At 39.3% G+C, this 19573-nt stretch overlaps 1 protein-coding gene across 1 annotated transcript in view; it reads right to left on the bottom strand.

The window, feature by feature from the left end:
- The window catches only part of LOC101117547 (glycerophosphodiester phosphodiesterase domain-containing protein 4-like), a 118010-nt gene extending 99489 nt beyond the window's left edge, over window positions 1–18521 (bottom strand). Inside the window, exons 1-3 of the mRNA XM_027960073.2 lie at window positions 18336–18521; window positions 13617–13720; window positions 6441–6534 (exon numbers count right to left, since the gene is read on the bottom strand). Of these exons, the coding sequence (XP_027815874.2) occupies window positions 6441–6534; window positions 13617–13720; window positions 18336–18521 (384 nt within the window). The remainder of the gene's footprint in view (window positions 1–6440; window positions 6535–13616; window positions 13721–18335) is intronic.
- Between the last annotated feature and the right edge of the window lie 1052 nt (window positions 18522–19573).

Genomic DNA, 19573 nt, shown 5'->3' with positions numbered 1-19573 from the left:
TGACCTGCCTCTTGAGAAATCTGTATGCAGGTCAGGAAGCAACAGTTAGAACTGGACATGGAACAACAGACTGGCTCCAAATAGGAAAAGGAGTGCCTCAAGGCTCTATATTATCATCCTGCTTATTTAACTTATATGCAGGTATATCATGAGAAACGCTGGGCTGGAAGAAGCACAAGCTGGAATCAAGATTGCTGGGAGAAATATCAATAACCTGAGATATGCAGATGACACCACCCTTATGGCAGAAAGTGAAGAGGAACTAAAAGACTCTTGATGAAAGTGAAAGAGGAGAGTGAAAAAGTTGGCATAAAGCTCAACATTCAGAAAACGAAGATCATGGCATCCAGTCCCATCACTTCATGGCAGATAGATGGAGAAACAGTGGAAACAGTGTCAGACTTTATTTTTTGGGGCTCCAAAATCACTGTAGATGGTGACTGCAGCCATGAAATTATTATTTTTTTATTTTTATTTTTTTTTATTTTTTAAATTTTAAAATCTTTAATTCTTACATGCGTTCCCAAACATGACCCCTCCCCTCCCACCTCCCTCCCCACAACATCTCTCTGGGTAATCCCCATGAACCAGCCCCAAGCATGCTGCACCCTACGTCAGACATAGACTGGCAATTCAATTCTTACATGATAGTATACACGTTAGAATTCCCATTCTCCCAAATCATCCCACCCTCTCCCTCTCCCTCTGAGTCCAAAAGTCCGTTATACACATCTGTGTCTTTTTTCCTGTCTTGCATACAGGGTTGTCATTGCCATCTTCCTAAATTCCATATATATGTGTTAGTATACTGTATTGGTGTTTTTCTTTCTGGCTTACTTCACTCTGTATAATCGGCTCCAGTTTCATCCATCTCATCAGAACTGATTCAAATGAATTCTTTTTAATAGCTGAGTAATACTCCATTGTGTATATGTACCACAGCTTTCTTATCCATTCATCTGCTGATGGACATCTAGGTTGTTTCCATGTCCTGGCTATTATAAACAGTGCTGCAATGAACATTGGGGTACATGTGTCTCTTTCAATTCTGGTTTCCTCGGTGTGTATGCCCAGCGGTGGGATTGCTGGGTCATAAGGTAGTTCTATTTGCAATTTTTTAAGGAATCTCCACACTGTTCTCCATAGTGGCTGTACTAGTTTGCATTCCCACCAACAGTGTAGGAGGGTTCCCTTTTCTCCACACCCTCTCCAGCATTTATTGCTTGCAGATTTTTGGATCTCAGCCATTCTGACTGGTGTGAAGTGGTACCTCATTGTGGTTTTGATTTGCATTTCTCTGATAATGAGTGATGTTGAGCATCTTTTCATGTGTTTGTTAGCCAGCCATATGTCTTCTTTGGAGAAATGTCTATTTAGTTCTATGGCCCATTTTTTGATTGGGTCGTTTATTTTTCTGGAATTGAGCTGCATAAGTTGCTTGTATACTTTTGAGATTAGTTGTTTGTCAGTTGCTTCATTTGCTATTATTTTCTCCCATTCAGAAGGCTGTCTTTTCACCTTGCTTATATTTTCCTTTGTTGTGCAGAAGCTTTTAATTTTAATTAGATCCCATTTGTTTATTTTTGCTTTGATTTCCAGAATTCTGGGAGGTGGATCATAGAGGATCCTGCTGTGATTTATGTCTGAGAGTGTTTTGCCTATGTTCTCCTCTAGGAGTTTTATAGTTTCTGATCTTACATTTAGATCTTTAATCCATTTTGAGTTTATTTTTGTGTACGGTGTTAGAAAGTGATCTAGTTTCATTCTTTTACAAGTGGTTGACCAGTTTTCCCAGCACCACTTGTTAAAGAGATTGTCTTTTCTCCATTGTATATTCTTGCCTCCTTTGCCAAAGATAAGGTGTCCATATGTGTGTGGATTTATCTCTGGGCTTTCTATTTTGTTCCATTGATCTATGTGTCTGTCTTTGTGCCAGTACCATACTGTCTTGATGACTGTGGCTTTGTAGTAGAGCCTGAAGTCAGGCAAGTTGATTCCTCCAGTTCCATTCTTCTTTCTCAAGATTGCTTTGGCTATTCGAGGTTTTTTGTATTTCCATACAAATCTTGAAATTATTTGTTCTAGTTCTGTGAAAAATGTGGCTGGTAGCTTGACAGAGATTGCATTGAATTTGTAAATTGCTTTGGGTAGTATACTCATTTTCACTATATTGATTCTTCCGATCCATGAACACGGTATATTTCTCCATCTATTAGTGTCCTCTTTGATTTCTTTCATCAGTGTTTTATAGTTTTCTATATATAGGTCTTTAGTTTCTTTAGGTAGATATATTCCTAAGTATTTTATTCTTTTCGTTGCAATGGTGAATGGAATTGTTTCCTTAATTTCTTTTTATACTTTCTCATTATTCGTGTATAGGAATGCAAGGGATTTCTGTGTGTTGATTTTCTATCCTGCAACTTTACTATATTCATTGATGAGCTCTAGTAATTTTCTGGTGGAGTCTTTAGGGTTTTCCATGTAGAGGATCATGTCATCTGCAAACAGTGAGAGTTTGACTTCTTCTTTTCCAATTTGGATTCCTTTTATTTCTTTTTCTGCTCTGATTGCTGTGGCCAAAACTTCCAGAACTATGTTGAATAGTAGCGGTGAAAGTGGACACCCTTGTCTTGTTCCTGACTTTAGGGGAAATGCTTTCAATTTTTCACCATTGAGGATAATGTTTGCTGTGGGTTTATCATATATAGCTTTTATTATGTTGAGGTATGTTCCTTCTATTCCTGCTTTCTGGAGAGTTTTTATCATAAATGGATGTTGAATTTTGTCAAAGGCCTTCTCTGCATCTAATGAGATAATCACATGGTTTTTATTTTTCAGTTTGTTAATGTGGTGAATTACATTGATTGATTTGCGGATATTGAAGAATCCTTGCATCCCTGGGATAAAGCCCACTTGGTCATGGTGTATGATCTTTTTAATGTGTTGTTGGATTCTGATTGCTAGAATTTTGTTGAGGATTTTTGCATCTATGTTCATCAGTGATATTGGCCTGTAGTTTTCTTTTTTTGTGACATCTTTGTCAGGTTTTGGTATTAGGGTGATGGTGGCCTCATAGAATGAGTTTGGAAGTTGACCTTCCTCTGCAATTTTCTGGAAGAGTTTGAGGAGGATAGGTGTTAGCTCTTCTCGAAATTTTTGGGAGAATTCAGCTGTGAAGCCATCTGGACCTGGGCTTTTGTTTGCTGGAAGATTTCTGATTACCGTTTCAATTTCCGTGCTTGTGATGGGTCTGTTAAGATTTTCTATTTCTTCCTGGTTCAGTTTTGGAAAATTGTACTTTTCTAAGAATTTGTCCATTTCTTCCACGTTGTCCATTTTATTGGCATACAACTGCTGATAGTAGTCTCTTATGATCCTTTGTATTTCTGTGTTGTCTGTTGTGATCTCTCCATTTTCATTTCTAATTTTATTGATTTGATTTTTCTCTCTTTGCTTCTTGATGAGTCTGGCTAATGGTTTGTCAATTTTATTGATCCTTTCAAAGAACCAGCTTTTGGCTTTGTTGATTTTTGCTATGGTCTCTTTTGTTTCTTTTGCATTTATTTCTGCCCTGATTTTTAAGATTTCTTTCCTTCTACTAACTCTGGGGTTCTCCAACTCTTCCTTTTCTAGTTGCTTTAGTTGCAGAGTTAGGTTATTTATTTGACTTTTTTCTTGTTTCTTGAGGTATGCCTGTATTGCTATGAACTTTCCTCTTAGCACTGCTTTTATAGTGTCCCACAGGTGTTGGGTTGTTGTGTTTTCATTTTCATTCGTTTCTATGCATATTTTGATTTCTTTTTTGATTTCTTCTGTGATTTGTTGGTTATTCAGAAGTATGTTGTTCAACCTCCATATGTTGGAATTTTTAATAGTTTTTCTCCTGTAATTGAGATCTAATCTTAATGCATTATGGTCAGAAAAGATGCTTGGAATGATTTCGATTTTTTTGAATTTATCAAGTTTAGATTTATGGCCCAGGATGTGATCTATCCTGGAGAAGGTTCCATGAGCACTTGGAAAAAAGGTGAAATTCATTGTTTTGGGGTGAAATGTCCTATAGATATCAATTAGGTCTAACTGATCTAATGTATCATTTAAAGTTTGCGTTTCTTTGCTAATTTTCTGTTTAGTTGATCTGTCCATAGGTGTGAGTGGGGTATTAAAGTCTCCCAGTATTATTGTGTTATTGTTGATTTCCCCTTTCATACTTGTTAGCATTTGTCTTACATACTGCGGTGCTCCTATGTTGGGTGCATATATATTTATAATTGTTATATCTTCTTCTTGGATTGATTCTTTGATCATTATGTAGTGGCCTTCTTTGTCTCTTTTCACAGCCTTTGTTTTAAAGTCTATTTTATTGGATATGAGTATTGCCACTCCTGCTTTCTTTTGGTCTCTATTTGCATGGTATATCTTTTTCCAGCCCTTCACTTTCAGTCTGTATGTGTCCCTTGTTTTGAGGTGGGTCTCTTGTAAGCAGCATATAGAGGGGTCTTGTTTTTGTATCCATTCGGCCACTCTTTGCCTTTTGGTCGGGGCGTTCAACCCATTTACGTTTAAGGTAATTATTGATAAGTATGATCCCGTTACCATTTACTTTATTGTTTTGGGTTCGGGTTTATACACCCTTTTCATGTTTCCTGTCTAGAGAATATCCTTTAGAATTTGTTGGAGAGCTGGTTTGGTGGTGCTGAATTCTCTCAGCTTTTGCTTGTCTGTAAAGCTTTTGATTTCTCCTTCGTATTTGAATGAGATCCTTGCTGGGTACAGTAATCTGGGCTGTAGGTTATTGTCTTTCATCACTTTAAGTATGTCTTGCCATTCCCTCCTGGCCTGAAGAGTTTCTATTGAAAGATCAGCTGTTATCCTTATGGGAATCCCCTTGTGTGTTATTTGTTGTTTTTCCCTTGTGCAGCCATGAAATTAAAAGACACTTACTCCTTGGAAGGAAGGTTATGACCAACCTAGATAGCATATTGAAAAGCTAGATACTACTTTGCCAACAAAGTTCCATCTAATCAAGGCTATGGTTTTTCCAGTGGTCATGTATGGATCTGAGTGTTGGACTGTGAAGAAAGCTGAGCACCGAAGAATTGGTGCTTTTGAACTGTGGTGTTGGAGAAGACTCTTGAGAGTCCCTTGGACTGCAAGGAGATCCAACCAGCGCATCCTAAAGGAGATCAGTCCTGGGTATTCATTGGAAGGACTGATGCTGAAGCTCAAACTCCAGTACTTTGGCCACCTCATGAGAAGAGTTGACTCATTGGAAAAGACCCTAATGCTGAGAGGGATTGGAGGCAGGAGGCAAAGGGGACGACAGAGAATGAGATGGCTGGATGACATCACTGACTCGATGGGCATGAGTTTGAGTGAACTCCGGGAGTTGGTGACAGACAGGGAGGCCTGGCATGTTGTGATTTACGGGCTTGCAATGAGTCGGACACAACTGAGTGACTGAACTGAACTGAAGTGAATGACAATTATAATGCTCTTTGTTCCTTACTTTTGTCTATGGTCTAGTTCCCTATTAGATTCTACACTCATTTTATTAAGGACAACTGTAACTTTATTTTTCATACTTACCTCTGAAGTGCCCTGTATGAAAACAGAAATCAAATGCTTTTGATCTCTGTAACCTAAGTACTTATCACTCATATAATATATTTTGCTGAAAGAAAAATTAATCCAAATGTAAACTCTTGTGGGAGTTGTGTTCTTTAGTATCAGAGAGGAAATCTATGGAGACAAGAAATTATGAAACCAGAGAAAGATATACATGTCCTATGTGTAAGTGGGCACAGAAAAATGCTAGTTACCTAAAAGTCTCCCATAAGCTTTCCAGTTCTGAAGACTCCTCTGCTGCCTGGCCTACGTTTCTCACACTACATGACACTACTCTGTTTGGTGTGAATTTTCCACACTACAAAACACTACTATGTCAGGAAACAGGCAGGGTCTCTATTACCTAAATACATTTGCTAAAATGTAATTTGCACCTGGATTAGGGGATTAGCATTTGCAGAGCAAAACAGGTTTAACTCACTAGATAATTTGTAAGATCGAGAAAGACTGATCCCCAAGAGATGGGCTATGAAATGAGCAGTTCAATGAATAAGTGTATTGCCATGCGAAGATGCAGGTATCTAAAATGACAACACTAAATGAATCAGAAAATAAGCCATGAAACACAGAAAGAAAAAAAGGATGTTCTGCCACCCTTTCAAAGGATCAAAGTGAAAAGACACACCATCTAACAGCATGAGCCTTTTTACCCCTCTATCCCTCCTGCCTAATATTTAAGTGGCTGATGAAGACCCAGACTCTGTGAAGAGTGATCTGAGGGCTCCCAGCACCAATTGGGAACCATATGACAGACAGAGCACCTCATGAGACTACTCAGGAAGGGAGTGGGAGAAATGGGAAACATTACTCACCAGTAGGAGTGTTGTGTAGGCAGCCAGGATCCCAAGGAAACTCAGCAAGACAATGGACCAAAAGAACCAGACTCCTGTACCTAGGAAAACAACCCTGCAAAAATGTGTTTCAATTTCTAAAATAAAGAAGTTAGTAGTATCTCTGTCAAGGATAGGGGATATTATTGGACTAGATGAGGCATAAGAAAACAGGGGAATAAGAAGAGGAGCAATTTGGGAACAGTTACCCTTTACAGGTATTTAGTTGAGAAGTTTTAATTTTGCTCTACAATCAGGTACATTAATAGGATTCTGTACAACTGGTATGCTTTTTAAAGTTATTTAGAATAAAGACTCAAAAACTATACACTCTTTAAAAAAACAATAAAATACAGGAATTATGGAATATCAAAAGAGAAAAAGTCATCCATAAGTTCACTGCCTTCATATAGCTAATACATGCCTATTTGGCAGATTCCTTGTCCTTATAAATATGTTCTCTTACACAATAGCAAGCCACTATATTAACGTATATATCTTGTGTAAGAGATTTGTAGTCCTCCTTGTTACTAAAGTAGGTTATAACTTAAAACTGCTAACAAACTGATTTAAGTTAAACAATGTTACAATTACTCTAAATACTATATGTCATAGAATTTAGACTCTTCATTTCAAGATAACAGAAATTATTTCCTCTCCTTATGATACCTAGAGAAATTATGTTTTAATAATATAAAATACAGATTATTGAACATATTACCACATTAAATATAAGAAAAAATTCTCTTAGGTCAGGGGTGAGAAGACATGCCAAAAGAAAAAATTAGACAAGCAGTCAACCTAGCAAGGCTAAACCCAGATCAAGACACTGAGAAGAGTATCCTGTAAAACATGATCTCACAGCCAGGAATCAGAAAATGTGTAAGTGATGTTAACAAATTAACCTAATAATGCCAACTAATACAATAACTTGCACAAAAATATAAGATAACAATCAGAAAAGAACAATAAAAAATATATTCAAGATCTTCAGAGAGATAAAGGACTCATATCCATATGCAAGCAGAGTAATGATCAAAAAATGAAATGCAGGGGATAAGAACATATAGGATAGACATAAAGCAGTCTAAAGACAGCCAAAGAATTAGCTACATGACTTTTATAGCAGCAATATTGACTTTATATTCCAAATGAGAAAGAAAATTTTGGTTTTGCCTTCAATGGTACCTCTCTCTTTTCTAATAATTTCTCTAGCCACATTATTTTCTGCCCTCATCAACATAATGGCCTTCTTATCTATTTTCAGTTCAGTTTAGTTCAGTCACTCAGTCGTGTCCAACTCTTTGCAACCCCATGAATCGCAGCACGCCAGGCCTCCCTGTTCATCACCATCGCCTGGAGTTCACTCAGACTCATATCCATCGAGTCAGTGATGCCATCCAGCCATCTTATCCTCGGTCGTCCCCTTCTCCTCCTGCCCCCAATCCCTCCCAGCATCAGAGTCTTTTCCAATGAGTCAACTCTTTGCATGAGGTGGCCAAAGTACTGGAGTTTCAGCTTTAGCATCATTCCTTCCAAAGAAATCCCAGGGCTGATCTCCTTCAGAATGCACTGGTTGGATCTCCTTGCAGTCCAAGTGACTCTCAAGAGTCTTCTCCAACACCACAGTTCAAAAGCATCAGTTCTTCGGTGCTCAGCCTTCTTCATAGTCCAACTCTCACATCCATACATGACCACAGGAAAAACCATAGCCTTGACTAGAAGGAACTTAGTCAGCAAAGTAATGTCTCTGCTTTTGAATATGCTGTCTAGGTTGGTCATAACTTTCCTTCCAAGGAGTAAGCGTCTTTTAATTTCATGGCTGCAATCACCATCTACAGTGATTTTGGAGCCCCCCAAAATAAAGTCTGACACTGTTTCCACTAAATATTTAATATTAGGTCATTTCCAAATTCTCACACCAAACAGGTGAAGGTCCCATCTACCTGCTGGGTACTGCTGGCAAAGGAAAAATTGTGGGAGAGCTGCAATGTGGGAGACTTGGGTTCGATCCCTGGGTTGAGAAGATCCCCTGGGGGAGGGCATGGTAACCCACTCCAATATTCTTGCCTGGAGGATCCCATGGACAGAGGGAGCCTGGTGGGCTAGAGTTCATAGGGTTACAAAGAGTTGGACTGAGTGACAAAGCACAGAGACCTATTAAAAAGAGAACCAATTAAGAATTCTACAAAGGAAAATACAGCAACAAAAATTAAGAATGCAGTGGACAAATTTAATAGCAGGCAAAACACAGCCAAAATAATTAGTTTAGCAAAAAACCAAGTCAGGAGACAAATATCAAGAAGGAAACAGAGACACAAAAAAACATGAAAAGTACAGAAGAAAGAATATGACACTTATGGGAGGAAGAGAAAATGCCTAACACACATGAAACTAAAGTTTCAAAAGGAGAGGCAGTAGAAAATGGGATGAAGGCTTTGCTGGTGGCTCAGTGGTAAAGATCCACCTGTCAATGCAGAAGACATGGGTTCAACCCTTTATCCGGGAAGATCCCACAGGCTATGGGGCAGCTAAGCCCGTGAGCCACAATACTGAGCCCACATGCTGCAACTACTAAAGCCTACACATCCTAGAGTCTATGTTCCACAGTAAGAGAAGCCACCACAATGAGAAGTCCGTGCACTGAAACTAGAGTAGCCCCTGCTCATCACAACTAGAAAAAAGCCCACATGCATCAACAAAGACTCAGTGAAGCCAAAAATAAATAAGCAGATACTTTAAAACTAGTTTAAAAAGAAAAATGAAAGATGAAGCCTAAGAATTTTCAAAATGATTAAAAATATTGGCTTGGTCTGGGATGATTCAGAGAAGTATTCATTGTTGGGATTACACCGTATGCTATTACAGAAAATGCTAGAGAAGGTTGTTACATCTGTTCTGACAATTGATCACTGGATGATGTTTATGCCTCTAATTTAAGTACTAGCACGCTAGTAAAGTAATGCTCAAAATTCTCCAAGCCAGGCTTCAGCAATACATGAACCGTGAACTTCCTGATGTTCAAGCTGGTTTTAGAAAAGGCACAGGAACCACAGATCAAATTGCCAACATCCACTGGATCATGGAAAAAGCAAGAGAGTTCCAGAAAACATCTCTTTCTGCTTTATTGACTATGCCAAAGCCTTTGACTGTGTGGATCACAATAAACTGTGGAAAATTCTGAAAGAGATGGGAATACCAGACCACCTGACCTGCCTCTTGAGAAATCTGTATACAGGCCAGGAAGCAACAGTTCGAACTGGACATTTAACAACAGACTGGTTCCAAATAGGAAAAGGAGTACATCAAGGCTGTATATTGTCATCCTGCTTATTTAACTTATATGCAGAGTACATTATGAGAAATGCTGGACTGGAAGAAACACAAGCTGGAATCAAGATTGCCGGGAGAAATATCAATAACCTCAGATATGCAGAAGACACCACCCTTATGGCAGAAAGTGAAGATGAACTAAAAAGCCTCTTGATGAAAGTGTAAGAGGAGAGTGAAAAAGTTGGCCTAAAGCTCAACATTCAGAAAATGAAGATCATGGCATCCGGTCCCATCACTCCATGGGAAATAGATGGGGAAACAGTGGAAACAGTGTCAGACTTTATTTTGGGGGGCTCCAAAATCACTGCAGATGGTGACTGCAGCCATGAAATTAAAAGACACTTACTCCTTGGAAGGAAAGTTATGACCAACCTAGATACCATATTCAAAAGCAGAGACATTACTTTGCTGACTAAGTTCCTTCTAGTCAAAGCTATGGTTTTTCCAGTAGTCACATATGGATGTGAGAGTTGGACTGTGAAGAAGGCTGAGTGCTGAAGAATTGATGCTTTTGAACTATGGTGTTGGAGAAGACTCTTGAGAGTCCCTTGGACTGCAAGGAGATCCAACCAGTGCATTCTGAAGGAGATCAACCCTGGGATTTCTTTGGAGGTAATGATGCTAAAGCTGAAACTCCAGTACTGTGGCCACCTCATGTGAAGAGTTGACCCATTGGAAAAGACTTTGATGCTGGGAGGGATTGAGGGCAGGAGGAGAAGGGGATGACAGAGGATGAGATGGCTGGATGGCATCACTGACTCGATGGACGTGAGTCTGAGTGAACTCTGGGAGTTGGTGATAGACAGGGAGGCCTGGCATGCTGCGATTCATGGGGTCGCAAAGAGTCAGACATGACTGAGTGACTGAACTGATATACGATTAACTACTAGTCACACATCTTATTTTCAATGACAGAGAAATGGGTAAAGCAAAAATTCATATATATATATATATTTCCTTACATATCATATATATTATAAACATATATTTTATTCATATATATATCATTTAAATACATATATATGTGTGTATATACACACACATATATATGTATGTTGTTGTTCAGTCTTTAAGTCAAATCCAATTCTTGTGACCCCACGGACTGCAACATGCCAGGCCTCTCTATCCTTCACTATCCTCTGGAGTTTGCCCAGGTTCATGTCCATTGAGTTGGTGATGCCATCCAACCATCTCATCCTCTTGTCACGCTCTTCTTCTGCCTTCAATCTTTCCCTGCATCAGGGTCTGAGAAATATATATCTTTGTCCTCTGGTGTCACTAGTGATGATGTTATGTTAGACTATAAGAGGAACATTTTCAATTAAGGTTACTATTCAGCTGCCTTTAAAGTAGGAAGATTATTCTGGATTATCAGATTGAATCCAGTGTAGTCACATGAGCTCTTAAAATAAGTAAAGAAGGCAGAAAAGGAACTCAGAGACATGAGAAATGAGAAATCAGAGAAATTTGAAGCATGAGAAGGAGTTGAAACACCACTGTTAGATTTGAAGATAGAGAAGGTCACAAGCTAGAAGCTGGGAACAACTCCCATCTGACAATCACTAATGAATGAACACTTCATTTCAGCAACCAGAAGAAACTGGATTCTGCCAACAACTTAAATAAACCTGGAAGTGAGTCTCACTCAGAGCCCCAGTTAAAAGCACAGGCCAGCGAAGCACCTTGAGTACCCAGGTCATACCTCACTTCTGACCAACAAAACTGTGAGATAAGAAATGGTATTCTTTGGTGTCACTCAATTTGTGGTAATTTGCCATGGCAGCCATGGAACTGCCTATGAAACCTACTGTGGCTTTAGGATCAGGGGGAGCTTCTCTTATATTTACATCTCCTATTTGATGATGGAGTATTGATGTGGGGATTATGAATGATTTTGAGTATGTTTATTGGAGTATGCATTCCAGAACTAGAGAAATAACCACAGGGTGGTCTAGGGACCCACTATGCCCAATGAAGATATGAGTCTGAACCAGAATTTTATTGACTACCTAATACTCAAAAGTTCCTACTCTTACTAAGGAATCATAGCAGCATTTTACATCTCCAGTTTTACATTTCAGAAAGTTCACAGTCAGTGTCCAGGAATCCCATAAAAGTATTTCTTCTTCCCCAATGACAAAAAATCTGGTAAATTATTAAAAGTTCTTGTAGGAGAAAACTAGGAGTAAGATTGGTAGCATACTTTCATCTTTTGTCAATGCCTTTGCTCCATTCAAGGGCCAATTTACTTGGTAAATAAGTGAAATAAAGAACTGGAAAACAATGACAGAATCAACAAAACTAAAATTTAGTTCTTCAAAAAGATAAGCAAAATGACAAACCTTTAACAAGACTAACCAAAAGAAATGCCCAAAACAACAACAGCAACAAAACAGCCCTAATCAGACCCAAGAATCAAGATTGCTGGGAAAAATATCAACAACCTCAGATATGCAGATGACACCACTTTAATGGCAAAATGTGAAGAGGAACTAAAGAGTCTCTTGATGAGGGCAAAAGAGGAAAGTGAAAAAGCTGGCTTAAAACTCAACGTTCAAAAAGTGAAGATCATGGCATCTGGTCTTATCACTTCTTGGCAAATAGATGGGAAAAATGTGGAAATTAGTGTCAGATTTCATTTTCTTGGGTTCCAAAATCAATGCGGATGGTGACTGCAGCCATGAAATTAAAAGATGCTAGCTTCTTGGAAGAATTACATGACAGTATATTAAAAAGAAAAGACATCACTTCACTGACAAAGGTCCATATAGTCAAAGTTAGGGGTTTACCAGTAGTCATGTATGGATATGAGAGTTGGACAATAAAGAAGGCTGAGCACCGAAGAATCGATGCTTTTGAACTGTGGTATTGGAGAAGAATCTTGAGAGTCCCCTGGAAAACAAGGAGTTCAAACCAGATATCCTAAAGGAAATCAACCCTGAATATTCATTGGAAGGATTTATGTTGAAGCTCCAATACTTTGGCGACCTGATGCGAAGAGCCAACTCATTGGAAAAGACTCTGATGCTGGGAAAGGTTGAGGGTAGGAGGAGAATTGGGTGACAGGGGATGAGATGGTTGGATGGTATCACTGACTCAGTGGACATGAGTTTGAGCAAATTCTGAGATATAGTGAAGGACAGGGAATCCAGGCATGCTGCAGTCCACGGGGTCACAAAGAATCAGACATGACTTAGCAACTGAACAAAAACAATAAATTACATTTTTAAAAAGCCTCATACTTAAACAGACCCATTTCTCCATCAAACACTAAATAATGGGTAAGATACATAACAATCAAGGCTAGAGAAGCTGGAAGAACTGAGAGTTGTCTTGGAGTTTGGCCAGAAGGGTGCTCAGATCACACATCACACCTGTCTTTAGAGTTTCAGGAAGCCCCGTAAGGACAGAGAAAGAGTAAGAGGCTGGAGGTGAGACAGATATCAGGGTTCATGCACAGAGATCATGAAGACCAACTAGTGTAGGCATCAGTAACCCAGATCAAGAAGTTGAGGAAAAAGGTATCAGGGAGTCATCTGAATAAAAGGACTGGGGGCACTGGAAGCACAGAAAAAGCTTCCCCCTGAGCCAGATTTGGTCTAAGAGTGACAGTGAGCACAGGTGGAAGGGAAGTATAGTAGCTGAGGGTGCTGAGCATGCTTACGCTTCCCCAGAGTCAGGCCTCCCATACACCAGATGCAGAAAATCCAACTTTGTCCACCCTCCCTCTTATGTAACCAGATCTTTTCAGGCTGAAGTAAGATCCATGTGGTAATTATACCAAAGAGCCCTTACACAAATGAAAATACAAAAAGTAAAACTCACCAGTCAAAGCCATTGAATTCATTTGAAGTTTCTATCCATGTGAAAAATAAAAGCACAGACAAGCAAAATGACATAATCAGCCATGGGTAAAATAATCGCTCTCTCTGGGAAGAGACAGAAGGAAATCTCATTTAACTCCATTTATTTATGGTACTTCCGCAACATTTGTTTATACTCCTCAGAGGCCTCAATAGTTACAATGTAGCATTACCCTCCCCTGACTGGAGAGACCACTGTATTCTTTTAACCCTATGGAATTTTACAAAACTTTATTTATAACATTATCCTGAACTAGAGTTGGTTGCATATGTTTATATCTGATGTCACAGTTTCTTCTTTGAGGAAAAGGAACTTTCGCTACACTTCTATGTATTGCCAATCATGGACTCTCAACAATCATCTGTTGAATTCATCTACCTCTCCATGTAACAAATGTATGTTCATTCACTGAGTAATTCATTCATTCATTATTCATCAGTTCACTAATGAATAGTCACTTATCTATCCACATTTTGGGGAGAAGAGCGCTAGATTAGGGAATAAATCTTTTTTTTTTTTTCCCCAGTAGCTATAATGCTAGGGACTTCACAAATTACTTACATTTATTTTAATTCTCATATACGAGTTATATGAGTTAGGTATTGTTAATCTCATTTTGTAGAATAAAGAGTTAAAACTCAGAGAGTTTAGGTTAAATGACTCAAGGTCACACAACCAAGCAGGGAAACAGCCTGGATCTGTCAGCTCAAAACCAATATGGAAATGATCTTTCTGCAAATATGTACACACTGAACCTTGAAGACAACCCCTGCACTGAAAATTGTATCACAAACTAGAACAATACACTGTCAAACTCGTCCCAGGACAATGACTGTATCACAAGAATGAGAAATTTTGCCTTGTTGGGACACTGCATCCAAACTATTAAAAATGTATAGAATAATCCCCACCCTGTACAAATTATACAGTTACTGTGAGCACTAAGAATAAGGAAACAAAATGGAAAACAGAGTTCTTCAAAATGGTGAGATATTGTAGGTAACAAGGCACTAAACCACCACTTCTGGAGTAGGAATATGAAGAGAACAGGTTTTGACTCGGATTATACTCACCCTCTACACAAATCATGTGTGGACTTTTAAAAATGTGTATCACACAGTCACTCCCCTGCTTACAACCCTCCCAGAAAAGCCTGCTGTACAAGAATATCATCCCAACTGCCTGCCATGGCCCAGAGGTCTTACATGATCAAGTCTTGCCCATCCCTGACCTCATCCCATTCTACATACTAACTCCATTATTGAACTCCAGACATACTGGTCTTCTTTATGTTTCTAGAACATGATCAGATCTGTTCCTTTGTTGTTCAGTTGCTCAGTCATGTCCTACTTTGTGACTTCTTGGACTGCAGTACACCAGGCTTCCCTGTCCTTCACTACACCAGGCTTCCCTGAGCTTCACTATCTCCTGGAGTTTGTGCAAACTCAGGTCCATCAAGTTGATGATACCATCCAACCATCTCATCCTTTGTTGTTCCCTCTCCTCCTGCCCTCAATCTTTCCCTCCACCAGGGTCTTTTGCATTGACTTGGGTCTTTGCATCAGGTGACCAAGTATTGGAGCATCAGCATAAGTCCTTCTAATGAATATTCAGGGTTGATTTCCTTTAGGATTGACTGGTTTGATTTCCCTGCTGTCCAAGGGACTCTCAAGAGTCTTCTCCAGTACCACAGATCAAAAGTATCAATTCTTTGGTGCCCAACCATCTTTATGGTCCAATTCTCACATCCATACATGACTACTGGAAAAACAGTTTTGACTATACAGACCTTTGTTGGCAAAGAGATGTCTCCACTTTTTTAATACACTGTGTAGGTTTGTAATAGCTTTTTTTCCAAGGAGCAGGTGCCTTTTAATTTCAAGGTTGCTGTCACTGTCTGCAGTAATTTTGGAGCCCAAGAAAATAAAATCCATTACTGTTTCCATTTTTCCCCCATCTATTTGTCATGAAGTGATAGGACAACATGCCATAATCTTTATTTTCTGAATGTTGAGTTTTAAGCCAGCTTTTTCACTCTCCTCTTTCACCTTCATCAGGAGGCTCTTTAATTCCTAAGAGTTTTGCACTTCCTGGTTCCCCTGACTGGAATACTTCTGCCCCCACGTGTATACAAGGCTGATTTGATTTTTACATTTAAGAGATTGTTCACATGACATTGCTTCCAAGCAGTTTTCTCTAACCATGCTCCCATTTTCCTATGTATTATCTTCAAAGCTCTTATCACTATATGAAACCATCTTTCTTCATTACTGTTTATTACCTAACTCATTCCACTACGATACAAGCCACAGGAAGGCCAGAAGCCTTAGTTGTCTTACTCACTGTGGAGCACATTCAATGAACTTGTTCTTGTTGCATAAACAGATTTCCTTATTTTGATTCTCACTGTTGCCACACTTGCTCAAAAATGTTCAAAGGCTCCCCACTGTTTACAGAACAAAGTTCAAACATTTTAACTTGACATAAAGATGCCTCAAAATTTTATTAAAACATTCCTTTCTGACCTGCTCACTTACCACTTATCACCTTATCTGGAGAAATATCAATAACCTCAGATATGCAGATGACACCACCCTTATGGCAGAAAGTGAAGAGGAGCTAAAAGCCTCTTGATGAAAGTAAAAGAGGAGAGTGAAAAAGTTGGCTTAAAGCTCAACATTCAGAAAATGAAGATCATGGCATCTGGTCCCATCATTCCATGGGAAAAAGATGGAGAAACAGTGGAGACAGTGTCAGACTTTATTTTGGGGGGCTCCAAAATCACTGCAGATGGTGACTGCAGCCATGAAATTAAAAGACGCTTACTCCTTGGAAGGAAAATTTATGACCAACCTAGATAGTATATTCAAAAGCAGAGACATTACTTTGCCGACTAAGATCTGTCTAGTCAAGGCTATGGTTTTTCCAGTAGTCATGTATGGATGTGAGAGTTAAACTGTGAAGAAGGCTGAGCGCTGAACAATTGATGCTTTTGAACTGTGGTGTTGGAGAAGACTCTTGAGAGTCCCTTGGACTGCAAGGAGATCCAACCAGTCCATTCTGAAGGAGATCAGCCCTGGGATTTCTTTGGAAGGAATGATGCTAAAGCTGAAACTCCAGTACTTTGGCCACCTCATGCGAAGAGTTGACTCATTGGAAAAGACTCTGATGCTGGGAGGGATTGGGGGCAGGAGAAGAAGGGGACGACCAAGGATGAGATGACTGGATGGCATCACTGACTCGATGGATGCGAGTCTGAGTGAACTCTGGGAGTTGGTGATGGACAGGGAGGCCTGGCGTGCTGCGATTCATGGGGTCGCAAAGAGTCGGACATGACTGAGCGGCTGAACTGAACTGCTCATAAATTCAATACCGGAAATTCATGTTTCCCTAAACACCACTATATTTCTCTATCTCTGGACTTCTGACCACCTGAATTCCTCCACCCAGAATCCCCTACACCATCATTCCTATAAGTGGAAGATGACTTCACAAGTCAGTGACTCTATGAACAGCAAAATGATAGCTAACATTTATTGAGTGCTAATTGTATGCTGAGCCCAGTTTTAAGTTTCCACATAATGCTTCTCTCCTCACAACAAACCCAATTGGTGGTTACTGTTGCTACCATCTCTATTATTCAAGTGAGGAACCAATCCCTGGAATGTTGGGTAACTGGCCCAAGGTCCCACTGTTGTTAAGCTCTAGTTTGGAGATAGTCGGTGATGAAGCCATAAATTTAATCCAGGCAGTCTTTCCCTATAACACAAGGAATTTGCTCTTTTGCTATATGCTAGACTCCTTCTCCTGAGCAGAAATAGGGCTTTGAGAATTATCCAAGGACTTTGAGAATTATGTAGTTTAATTCCCTATCTGTAGAAGGGCTCAGAGATAGCACAGAAGCAGTTCAAGGGCAGAGATGGAACAAGGACTAAAACATTGTCTCAGGTGCTGGTTCAGGGATTTTTTCCATTATACCACACTGCCTCTTCCAATGGCATCTTTCCCAGGAAGCCTCCCTTCTTTCACTCTATGTCCTTCTGTATAGCTCTCTTATGACTTAGTACATCATCCTTAAGTAATAAATATCTGTTCAATCAATTTGTTCTTCTCCACTTTTGTCATTATGATGCTAATCCAGGACACCATCAGCTTTACCTTGAATATTGCTGTTGCTTTCTACTTGAAGGCAAAGACATCTCCCTGCATTACTCTTGTACGTTTTGTTGCATCTTCCATATGAAAGCATTCCAAAACACAGCGTGGGCAATATTAGAAGCTTAAAATCTTTAGGGATTCTTTTTTACCCCGATCTTAATTTAGGGACTATTTCCTACATGGCAGACGTCAAATTCTTAAAACCACACAACATCTGTCCATTCTCTCTCTACATTCACTTCCCATCACTTCTACATTCATATCCTCCACTCCACCTAAAATATACTAAGCCCTTTGACTCCTCCAATATCATTTCTTCTGCCATTCTCCATTCTTTCCCTATCTAATTCTGATCACTTTCTAAATAAATTTATTTTTGATCCATTAAACATGATGCATGACTGTGTTTGTAGACATACACACACAGAGACATGCACACTATATAGCACTTCTCTCAAGGAGAGAATACACACTTTCCCATATCTAAGAAAGTGTGGTCCATCTCCCTCCCGACTCATATACCAAAGAGCAGCAGCAGAGTGGACGTCTAGCTTTTTTCTTCTGTTGGGCTTGCCATTCGCAACTGTAGCAGCCATTAAGGAAAGTCATATAGCATTCATAGTTGAAGTAGTATTTAATCCAAGAATTAAAGTTTTTCCATCTTCCTGTCTCTTCATTTCCAGTCTCAGTCCTGTTAACATCATCCATGGTTCACCCTTTTGCTGAAATGGTAAATAAAATAGTCAGAATCCAGTAGCTTCTTCATGTTTCCTACCTCCACTGTTCTACAGAAAATTCCATCAATAATGGACAGATCTTTCAAAAGATCATAATCTAGGAAGATGAACTGGAGTTGATGTAGAAGAGCAGAGCTTCATCCTATCTTTCCTACTAACTAGTTGAGTGTTTACTGCAGATACTGCACCATTCAAAGTTTAGCTTTTTCACTGTTATAATGGTACCATGTTCTCTACCCTAGCTAACTAATAGTGCTGAAAAAGTTCAAACTAGATAATATATATGACTGTGTTATTAAGACAGTAGTATGCTCTTGAAAGTACATTAAGGCTGCATATTTCACCCTGTTTATTTAGTTTAGGTGCAGAGTACATCATGAGAAATGCCAGGCTGGACGAAATGCAATCTGGAATCAAGATTGCCAGAAGAAATATCAACAACCTCAGATATGCAGATGATACCATTCTAATGGCAGAAAGTTAAGAGGAATTAAAGAGCCTCTAAATGAGGGTGAAAGAGGAGAGTGAAAACGCTGGCTTAAAACTCAACAGTCAGAAAACTAAAATCATGGCACCTAGTCCCATCACTTCATGGCAAACAGAAGGGTGAAAAGTGGAAATGGTGACAGATTTTATTTTCTTGGGCTCCAAAATCACCGTGGACAATGACTGCAGCCATGAAATTAACACACTTCCACCTTGGAAAGAAAGCTATGACCAACCTAGACAGTCTATTAAAAAGCAGAGACATCACTTTGCTGACAAAGGTCCAGATAGCCAACGCTATGGTTTTTCCAGTAGTCATGTACAGATGACTTTATGATAGCTGGATCATAAAGAAGGCTGAGCAAGGAAGAATTGATGCTTTCAAACTGTGGTGCTGGAGAGGACTCTTGAGAGTCCCTTGACTGAAAGGAGATCAAACCAGCCAATCCTAAACTATTCACTGGAAGGACTGATCCTGAAGCTGGAGCTCCAATACTTTGGCCACCTGATGCGAAAAGCCGAGTTATTTGAATAGAC

This window comes from Ovis aries, chromosome 21, assembly GCF_016772045.2.
Source record: "Ovis aries strain OAR_USU_Benz2616 breed Rambouillet chromosome 21, ARS-UI_Ramb_v3.0, whole genome shotgun sequence".
NCBI classification, from domain to species: Eukaryota; Metazoa; Chordata; class Mammalia; order Artiodactyla; family Bovidae; genus Ovis; species Ovis aries.
This window is presented reverse-complemented; position numbering and strand designations above follow the sequence as displayed.